This window comes from Acanthaster planci, linkage group LG06 (genome assembly GCF_054643075.1).
Source record: "Acanthaster planci isolate LZ-2023a linkage group LG06, COTS_SCS, whole genome shotgun sequence".
Classification (NCBI taxonomy): Eukaryota; Metazoa; Echinodermata; class Asteroidea; order Valvatida; family Acanthasteridae; genus Acanthaster; species Acanthaster planci.
Window position 1 is genome coordinate 622,936 of NC_141782.1, and position 10,498 is coordinate 633,433.

At 41.2% G+C, this 10,498-nt stretch overlaps 2 protein-coding genes across 5 annotated transcripts in view; one reads left to right on the top strand and one right to left on the bottom strand.

Moving 5' to 3' along the window:
- Nucleotides 1-8,029, top strand: part of LOC110974853 (zonadhesin-like) — a 57,314-nt gene extending 49,285 nt beyond the window's left edge. For 3 of the 4 annotated variants that reach the window (XM_087138389.1, XM_087138390.1, XM_087138392.1), the window contains 3 exons: nt 1,049-1,231; nt 3,024-3,200; nt 6,316-8,029. In XM_087138389.1, coding sequence (XP_086994515.1) covers nt 1,049-1,231; nt 3,024-3,200; nt 6,316-6,716 — 761 coding nt within the window. In that variant the 3' untranslated portion in view covers nt 6,717-8,029. Of the gene's footprint in view, nt 1-1,048; nt 1,232-3,023; nt 3,201-3,873; nt 5,392-6,315 lie in introns of those variants that run through there. The other variant, XM_087138391.1, reaches the window with a different exon arrangement.
- On the bottom strand, nt 7,687-10,498 carry LOC110974754 (COX assembly mitochondrial protein 2 homolog). The gene is made up of 4 exons (XM_087138394.1): nt 10,379-10,498; nt 9,675-9,812; nt 9,081-9,152; nt 7,687-8,781 (listed from the first exon to the last, which is right to left on the bottom strand). Exons 2-4 carry the CDS (start codon nt 9,753-9,755, stop codon nt 8,704-8,706), a joined length of 231 nt encoding a protein of 76 aa, XP_086994520.1. The 5' UTR covers nt 9,756-9,812; nt 10,379-10,498; the 3' UTR covers nt 7,687-8,703.

A 10,498-nucleotide genomic window follows, 5' to 3' on the forward strand; every position in this document is an offset into this window, starting at 1 on the left:
TTGCCACTGAGAAAATATTCTGCTCGGATCGAAATATCAAGCCCTCTTATTTAATAATAATTTAGGTCACTGTCGCCAGCAAGCAGGGTGTAGCAGTTTTATATTTTGCCCTTTTTGGGGGAAATGCCATTTTAATTTAAATTGGAAAGAGCAAGGTGAACTGGTGAAAATGGGCGTTATGTGGGAGGAAATGTGGATGGTTTTCTAGTGATTTACACGGCGAGATTCTTCCACTGGTCTGTAACTCAAGTGTCCCCATGGCGACTTTCAATTGTTGGCCTAGATTAGCTGCGACCCTCCAAGGCCCAACTCCAAGAAACTCCCGGCCCATACTCGCTAATATGCATTACACACCACTCGTCTGATGTCTACCAACACTCATTAATATCAACTTGGTTGACAGTTCTTTCAAACGTTTGATTGCCAGTTGATTTGGGATTTTGGTTTCCAGGGTAATGCAGGGGCATGATCTAAGCTGGTCACAATTAGGTTTGCTTCTCCTCAGCGAAGAGTTGAACCAAAGGTTCTTGTCGCCCAGTGCTTCATCGATGGTTACGGCAGCCAGCCAATCATAGCAAGCTCGTTGGTCACATGCTGAACTTGAGTCAGGTGTCATGGGTTTAACTCCTATCTAAGGCTGCATCCGCATCTCTTGTCTAGAGCTAGGTCTAGGTCTTCACTCCATTGAAAATGCTTGGAGACGCGTTGACAATAGATCTAGCCGTAGCCCTGGAAGCCTGTTTCGGACACAGCCTGAGCTAGCTTGTCAATGCTTCTGCAATGAGCTCATAGACAGTAGGGCTGGCTCTTTGTTCTTAAAGTAGCAAGGCACTTTCTCCTTTGCTAAGGGCATTTAAATTAGAAATTTACTTGTCTATGGGAACCTGTCCATAAGCATTCAGATAAAGACCACGCAATTGCCTCAGACATATCCGATGAAATTCCTGATAAGGGTCACACTGTTTCCCCAATCAAGGCCAAAAATCTTTCATAAGATTGACACCTCCGTCAACCTACTCACTCAACCTACAATGGTATGTTTTGTTAGGTCAGATTCCTACCACATGTCCCTACAAAGGAGCCACCTACCAGCAAGGAGAACAGTTTAACGAGGACTGCTCCACCTGTGTATGCTCCAACGGGCAAGTAGCGTGTACCAGGAATCCATGTCCTGCCGTGTTCTGCCCCAACCCCATCCAGGATGAGAAGGATTGCTGCCCAAGATGTGGTGGTAAGTCTCTTGCTCATGTCACACCTTCACGGGCACCACAGAAGTTGTTTAGGTATTTGCGATAGTTTTATGGCAGTTTCTTTGACGTAGCATTGTTCTTATAAAGGAACCCCCTCCAATACAGACGGAGCTGTGATATTGTAAAGAAAATTAGCAATGTTGTTGTGGACATATAAAACCCTGTCTTCATGACAATTCTGGGTAATTTACATTCCTCCAAGGGAGATTCAACCCATTTCTGCCCTTCATGGAATGTTTGAGAAGTCGGAATGTATGAGAACTCAGGATGTTTGAGAACTCGGAATGTTTGAGAAGTCGGAATGTTTGAGAACTCGGAATGTTTTAGAACTCAGAATGTTTGAGAACTCAGAATGTTTGAGAACTCGGAATGTTTGAGAACTCAGGATGTTTGAGAACTCGGAATGTTTTAGAACTCAGAATGTTTGAGAACTCAGAATGTTTGAGAACTCAGAATGTTTTAGAACTCAGGATGTTTGAGAACTCGGAATGTTTGAGAACTCAGAATGTTTGAGAACTCGGAATGTTTTAGAACTCAGAATGTTTGAGAACTCAGAATGTTTGAGAACTCAGAATGTTTGAGAACTCGGAATGTTTGAGAACTCAGGATGTTTGAGAACTCGGAATGTTTTAGAACTCAGAATGTTTGAGAACTCAGAATGTTTGAGAACTCAGAATGTTTGAGAACTCAGAATGTTTTAGAACTCAGGATGTTTGAGAACTCGGAATGTTTGAGAACTCAGAATGTTTGAGAACTCGGAATGTTTTAGAACTCAGAATGTTTGAGAACTCAGAATGTTTGAGAACTCAGAATGTTTGAGAACTCGGAATGTTTGAGAACTCAGGATGTTTGAGAACTCGGAATGTTTTAGAACTCAGAATGTTTGAGAACTCTGAATGTTTGAGAACTCAGAATGTTTTAGAACTCAGGATGTTTGAGAACTCGGAATGTTTGAGAACTCAGAATGTTTGAGAACTCGGAATGTTTTAGAACTCAGAATGTTTGAGAACTCAGAATGTTTGAGAACTCAGAATGTTTGAGAACTCGGAATGTTTGAGAACTCAGGATGTTTGAGAACTCGGAATGTTCAGACTTGTATTTTCCATCTGAATTCCAACTCCTTTTGTTTGGAGCTTATTTGTTTGTTTCCATGTGAAGAATGCCATTAGAAGGAGTCCCATGATCATGGAAAATCCTGGAATCCTGGAAAAAAGTTGTCCTGGAAAGTCATGGAAATCAGGATCTCAGGTTGTTAAAGGCTCTACTTGTCAGTTCAGTGGCTGTGGCAGTCTTCCAATTCGTAATACCCAACAGCGTTTCTCTGCAAAATGGGACTAAATGTCATGGAAATTGTTGTGTTTTAATCCTGAAAATGTCCTTGAAAAGTCCTGGAATTTGTTTCTAGATTTCTGTGGGAATTCTGTATTTCCCTCTGCCTCAGATCGTGTTTGTCCCTTGTGGGTTTCTGAAAGGAACAAGAAAACTCTTACACTTGGCCCAACTGGGGCTTGGCATTACTTGTCATGAATATTCAGTCATCTGCATACATTTGCATATTCAAGAAGAGTCATCTGACCTGCCTTGTTTTCACTGCTCTTACAGCAGTGCTTCTTTTTCCCAATGGCAATGAATAGTCACTTCATCTCCATTCTCTGCATACCATTTCCATAGTCTGTACCACACCAGCTAGTCCCACTGCTGAATATTCATCCCTTTGCATATATATTTACATATTCTGAATAACTCAATGTGCTACATGACTGTTTCTGACAGTGACGTGTTTCCACAACAACGCGGAGTACGCGGATGGCCAGACATGGGCGGATCCCCTGCAGCCATGTTTCACGTGTACCTGCATGAATGGTCTGGTGCAGTGCGGACTACAGTGCCCTAGCATCAGATGTCCAGACGCTAGCGTCAAGACCGGAGAATGCTGTCCAACGTGTCCAGGTAGGTCTGGTTCCTTCTTGGCATTACTAACTCTTTGGTCCATCCTTGAAAGATCTTTGGATTTGCTTCATTTCCAATGGATAAGGACCCTTAGTTGCTTCAGGGCTTGAGCATAGAAGCCTGACTATTTTGACCCGTGCATCAATCTGGACTTTTTTTGGGGGGGGGGACGGGACGAAGGGGGCACATTTTATGTAGAAGATGGCTCAAGCCAGCATATCGCCGTAATCACACCAGTCATTGTGTGGAACACGGAATGAAATACATCAAATTGCATGAGTTCAGTTTCAGCTAACTATGAAGTGCATGCTTTTGACAGCAAAGACATTTTCCGTTAGCTTTCCACTAGGTAGAAATTTTAAGCCTTAACCAGTGATAATGAAAAAAAGCTGCCATCTCACTGACCAGGACCTAATTATGTCAGGGTCAGTGAGATTGCAACTTTTTAGAAAAGTTTCCGAGCAAAGGAACAAGCCAGCCATGGCCTTATGATACCCCCACTTGCAACTAGGCCTCAGTGAAATTTCTTACCAAGAAAATGAACAATTACTCTTTGAATTAACTGCCAGTAAATTCTCTGTTTGGTTCTTAAGAAAAACCAACCTACAATCAACAACTTGTTCCAATCTAATGGCAGATCATTCGTTACTTTTCCTCTCTTCCTCACCTTCAGGTCCTTAAAACTGAGGCACAGAGGTCATTGCAACTGGCCAGGTCATGAGGTCATAGTTAACGCAAGATCGCTGGCTTGCAAGCTCAAAAAAACGCCATGCCTTGCTTTTAAGATAGTCATTTAACAGGATGTAGTTAGATAAGTACACCATAATGCTCGGAAAAGATACATTGATTTCAAATATGTATGGAATAACTACATTTATTGTTAGCAATATTGACATTTCAGCTACAGGGTAAGAAAAGTGAAATCTGATATCCTGTGAAAAGTTTTGAACTGTTGAGATTACATCGTATGTTGATACAAGACAAAACATAAATCCACAGTGCTTTTTGAATTCTATTCCTCCAACCTTTGTAACGCGAATTAGATTCATTTTCATGATTATGAAAAACCTGCATCGTCTTTATACTCAGTGCATTGCATGGTGAAAAAAAATGTAAATGAAGGTGCATGCATCATTGTTGGTTGGAGACCAAAAGAATCGTTACCTACTCTGAAGTTTGTTTGCCCAGATCACATTTTATGTGATTTCACAGCAAAGTGAATAGAAAGACGCACATTTGCCTGTTTCAAAGGTTTTACCGAGAATATTCCATCTTGGTTTGAATCTAATCTTACCTAGCAACCGTCTAGCTTTTTTTTGTAATCTGTATGTATAACACCTTTCTGTTTCAACTCACTAAGTTTTTCTAAGTGATAATGTAGTAGCTAATGTTTGGATGTTAGGACATTTTTGACTGTTCTTGTCAGCAGATTTTTATTTCTAATCGTTGTTACCCATTTAATATGAACCTCTAAGGAATTTCAAGGACCCCATTTCTACTTTCTGCAAAGCTTACAGTTGTTGGCACTCCGGCACTTTGCCTTTTGTTTTTATTTCATGCAAACACTGCTGTAGGGTAGAACATTCTTGCCGATGCCTTAATTCACACTGTTGCCATGGGTGCTGCAAACGACTGAAATGATACGGATTTATCAATGCAAACTATTTTAATGATGGAAGAATACTGATTTTTCTTGCCTTTTTGCAATTGTGAATTGAACTGAAATTTTCCTGTCAGGTTTAGATTTATGCCTACCTCGTGGCTTCAAACTTTTTGAGATCAAGGGGGGAACCGCTTGTAGACTTGGATTTACATTTCACATTGTGGACTTGTTTCTTGACTGAAGGCGCCCCATATTGTCTTGTCTTCCACATGCTCTGTGATCAGTTTTGTTTTTATTTGACACACAGCAAGTCCTAGAATATTTGATCAATTCAGAATAGGACTTTTCACTGTATTCACAACCACTTACAATCGGCATCAGGGAAACGTACAGTATTTGTGACCTCTTGCAAACTTTTTGAGATCCCTCCGCAATCATACCTCCATTTTCTTGTAGTCTCATTTACGTGGGTTTCATACCCTTTGTTAATGATTGACACATTAAAAAATTCCATTCAACTAATGCCTAAAATTTGGTAACTTTGTTCAGTGCAAGTATTAAATGAATTATAAATTTTATATTGGAAAACACTGCGTTACTTTTCTCTTGAGTGTAAAGTGGACACCACTTTTTTACTTTAGATTTTATTGAAAGAAAGAAGCTTTTTGAAAAGATCTAGGGCATGTTATTTTCTGGGAGCAGCCGTGCTGTCAAAATATTTAAAGTTATGTAAAGAAAAGTTTTGTCCAAACTTATGTCCCTGACCATTCATGCCATTCAGAAATCAAAGGCATTTTCTCCCTTGCATCAGAACGGTGACAAAGTCACTAAACTTCGTCACGAGCCTGTTGCATATTGTCCAATCTCGAGTCAAATAACAAGCAATTACCATGGCAAGGACACTGCATTTTTTTTCAGTTCGTCTCAAATAATAATGACAGACTTGTGTTTGATTTCTGACTGAGGGTTCTGCCCAGCATCCATGTACAGAGCTGTTTATGGAGAGTTGCTATATGAGTGTCTCAATTGTTGGAATCAAAATGGTGGATCATGTGGACAATCATGTGCACAGCACACATCATGAACAGCCATTTTGGTTGCAAAGTCTGAAGTTGGTGCTACTCTCTCTACCCCTATGAATTTGGGCTCAGGTAATGTCACCCCTCAATGCCTACATGCCCAGCCTCCCTGGGCCCAATGTTGCACGGGTAAGCAAGAATGAGCCGAGGACCGGTCAAAAAATGAACATTTGATACCATGCCAAGATGGTTGGTAACCAGGTAACCCTTCAACGTCCTCTTGACAACATCAAAATTACACTGAGGAGATCTTCTGGTCTGCTAATCTTCAACAAAGATAACTTATCGATTGCATGAAAACTAATGAGAACAGATGCCATTTTATTTATTTATTTGCTGGAAAGAATACAGCAATGTAGTAATCACAAAAAGACGATCTAACACACTCCAAAATCCTGGTTTTCAAAAGTCTGTCTCTGTCTCTTTTGTCCAGACATCACCTTTGGTTCCTCTCGCGTGCAACTGCTTGGAACAATTAATAACTATTTCCTGGACTATGGCATTGGCATTATCAATGCTGAGAGGCCCATCCAAGGTCGCAATCTCTGGCGCGTCCGCATCTGGAGTGCGGCCAGATCCGACGGGGGCGGAGCCAAGACGGAGGTGGTCAAGCAGGCCCTTAACAGGGAGCAGGCGGGCCAGTCCATCAGCCGGACCGACAACCAGCTTCTCTTCCAACGCCTGGAGTACCGTCGAGACTTGCGCGGCCAACCTTGCGAGACCTACCCATACGTCTGTGCTGAGTTCTTTATGACTCGCGATGGCTATGACGAGTACAGCACCTCCACTACCTTCGGCGATGCCATTTCCACAATCTGCCTGGAGGCATGTTAGAAAAAGCCCTCAGTACATTGAAATTTAAAAGTTTGTACGAGGTACACCATTAACATTTTGTAGGTCACATTTGTGTGAAGAGTAATTTTGACAATTTTATCCTGATGTACCTTGGCTGCTGCACAGCAATGCTCGATTGTGTTGAAAAGTTCGTCTCAAAATGTGAAATTAACAAGAAAATCTGTCGAGGAAAATTTCCTCCCCTTAAAGTTAACAAATGAAGCTGACATCTATGATACTCATCAGACACACAGAACCAACCAGCGTTTGAAGGTGGCTCTCTATGTAAGCATTGCGTGAATTTTAATTTAATTTTGGGTGCAGTTTGCTTTTGATTTCCAGTTTGCTTCAAAGGAGGACAAAGTTCTGTATTTTGACAAGGACGTTTCTGATTTGGTTTGGATAGAGTGTACCGTGGCAGGATCAATGGAAGTTCGGTTGTAGATGTGTAGATCAACCCTAGTCAGTGTTCTTATTTGTTGCTTTAAGTTGGCACTTCGCTGCTGTTTATCCCTTTTCAACAAAAGAATAAAAATGAAGTCAAGTCTCGTATTTTCCATATTTTTATGTAGTCTTGCAACCTGACACCTGGCTCGATCACATTGGCTAGTTGTCAACAGCTTTGTTCTTTAAATGCTTGCTTTGTGGTGTTTTTAATAAAGGATGTATACCGTTCATGCTACAAATTCCGTGGGAAATAGGAAACTAAGTTCCTTACATAGGTTGTATAGCATTTGGGCAAGGCAAGAATGATGGGTAAGTCCTTTCAACATTTTTTTTCCCAATTTCTCATTCAACTCTTTAATTTACAGCTCAGAGTTGGTGATGTTGTGTTTCACTTTTGGAAAAGGTTTGAAGAACGGGGAAAAGGTGACTAGAAAAGTCATGCAAAACTCAGTGAAGCCAAATCAATGACCACAGAGAGTACAAGAACTGCAGGAAATGAAATGGAATCCTGACAACTCAACAGTTCACTTCAAATTCTCACTATCTTTATTTCCAGGGAAGAAGTGCTTGTGTTGGATTCATTACAGAATACTGTCTTTACCTATGCACAACAGTTTTTATAACACACCTTGTACTGTGTACACGCACTGAAGTTCAGGTAACATGGTTTGCTGAAAAGATATCAGAACACAAATCTTGTATTTTTTCATACAATACACACATGCATGTATACATGTATGTATTTTGATGTCATGTTCACTAAAAACATACAAATCTTTGTTAAGGATTTAATACTTGTAATTGTTTAAGTAATAAAAAAATTAGATGTGTTGTGATGATTTATTAAATTAGTAATCAAGAGTTCACAGCTGTCTTGGAAAATCTGAAAGAGTCCTTCTCAAATGAAGTGCATGAACCCCAAAATATATAAAGACAAATCCTCTTCCCCATCTGACCTGCATCCACTCAGCCCCTGAGCAGACTCTCATCGACCTCAATGAATACCGAGCGATGATCAACATGTGACTACACAAACAGCAGAGTTATGAAGACTTGTCGGCTGTTTGGAAAACCTAGAGAGGGATATTGAAAGTGGTACTTTATTACATTTTTGACAATTTTTTCTTTTTTGGTTTGTCAGTGACCACCAAAACAGGGGTGTTCTAAACTTGTCAACATTCAAAACGTAGATTACAAAAAGCCCTTAAACCTTAGTTACAAGTCTAGCCTACCCCTATTGCATGATGTTTCACCTTGATGTATTCCGAGTTTGCTAAACCTGTCATATGCCCACCCATCTTGAGACAGTCCATGCCAAAGTTCACTGCCGATGCAAGCCAACTTGCTAAACATCACAGGAGATGTTTATGGTGGACACTTGAGTAACACGTACAAGAAGACGTGGAACTGTTTTCCACTGCAAGCAATCGCTGGAGCATTTCCGTGCTATGTTTTTGCTCTTAAAACGAGCTCAGACGAGCTTCATGCACACAGCTCGACAAACGGGTTCAATGTTCTACTCGTCCAATCAAATTCAAGTTCACAACTGCTCCATCAATCCCATTCTCCGTCGTCTCTCGTTGGTTTTCGTCTTGTTAGCTGCCAGTCTCTGATGATACTAGAAGGAGAGAACAAACACACAGTCTGTATGCCTTTCCAATCTTCAATGTGTTCCAAAATCTCAATACTCTCTTATTACCTCTGAAGTCGTCTTCTGGTAAAAGCCTCTTGCTACGAGTTAGTGGGACACTATCACAACTCAATATGACTGATGCACGGCTCCCTTCAACAGACATGATAAAAATGTGTACGGCAGACCAAGATTGTTTTAAATGCTTCATACTATCTGCTCCAGGTAATCTAGAGAAAAAAAAAAAAATAAATAAAATGTGGATTCCTAGCACTTCCTAAGCCTACCTCTTTGTTTAAGCAGCTGCGAAGATCGGTGTCTTGTTGGTTGCACACACCCATGAACTTCTTGAAGGGGTTCTAGATTAGGGGAGGAAGCAGGCATGTAAAGCTCACGGACAAGACATTGCAAAGTTGGGACTTTTTTGAAATTGTAATCAAGTTTAATAAAACCTTGTGTGTGTCATGGCTACAAAAAGTGGAATAAAAATACTTCAGGTAGGGTGGGTAAGCTATCTTTTCTGTGTAGGAAAACACCAGGAAAAAGTACATCAATTTCAAGGGGCATCACGTTTTAAGCAAAGTAACTGGCTAGGTTGCATTTGCCTCAATCTCTAGAGATTATCCAAAACCTTGCAAATCCAGAAGGGTTAAATTTTACAATTTTCACAAGAATATTGAGAGTAACGGTGGGAGGAGCTTACTAAGTTACTTGAAACAGAGTCAAATGAGGTAGACGTTTGTGTGGCAGGGAGAGCATATAAGAAATTTATGAGAATGGGTGGGGACACTGGATGGGGGGGAGGGGTTTTCGAAAGTGATCATCTGATGAGGTGGGAGAAAGGTGTGAGGCTGTCAAGAGGAATTTGAAGATGACCTTACATCCTTGTGGCACTGTAGAAGCTTGTTAATGAGAATGTTGCATTCTTCCGTGTGAAGATGAGGAGATAAATCGGGATGCATCCTGGCGACTATCAGGTTTCCACCAATGGCATCAAGACATCAAACGAAGAATGGTATCTAAAGATAACGTCCAGAAAAGTCCATGACAGTAACGGCAAGAAACAAGACCTGAAGCTGAAGCCAAAATGTGCTACACCGTAGACTTGTGCACAAACCCGGTGCTACACGCGAGTCAGACATGTCAGAGGAAAGCGTGCAATAAAGTTTCGCAGGTGTTCTGTTCTACGCGTACGCAGATAAGTGATGCTTCACAGCGTGCCTGTGAATTTCTGCTGCTAGTTAATGCGCGTTCTCAGTTCTGCTGCTGTGTAGTAGTGCTACAAGGAAGACAGTGTGGATTCGGCCGTCTCATTTCTGGCTGCATATGCCTGATATGGGCAAAAACAGAAACAAATCCATCTTACGGAGAAACCACTCCAGCTCCTCGTCAGTCCCTCCTGACCTCAAACCCCCCCCCCCCCGCTAGCTCAGCGCTCATCGAGCCCGACCTGTACCTGCAGACCGTACCTGCCCGGCCGCGGCCAGACTACTCGAGTTATGTCAGAGTCCAGTTTATTCTTGATAAAAAAATTCCAACACGCTATAACTGAATTCCATGCCTTCCAAAAAGCTATAAATTTTACCTTGTCAACAACAATTTAAGCCCGTCGGTGGTAAAAATCATTAAAAAAGCGTCTGCAAGTCCGGCATCACCATGCACCATACACGATGACTGTATTGAAAAATAACATTAATTGCGTAAT

Excerpts from the sequence above, each read along its gene's own strand:
- LOC110974754 (XM_087138394.1), bottom strand. The coding sequence starts at position 9,755 with ATGCATCCCGATTTATCTCCTCATCTTCACACGGAAGAATGCAACATT. Across the intron at positions 9,153-9,674 it reads TTCTACAGTGCCACAAGGAT|AACCCCTTCAAGAAGTTCAT; the intron begins GTAAGGTCATCT and ends CCCCTAATCTAG. Across the intron at positions 8,782-9,080 it reads GCAGCTGCTTAAACAAAGAG|TATCATCAGAGACTGGCAGC; the intron begins GTAGGCTTAGGA and ends CTCTCCTTCTAG.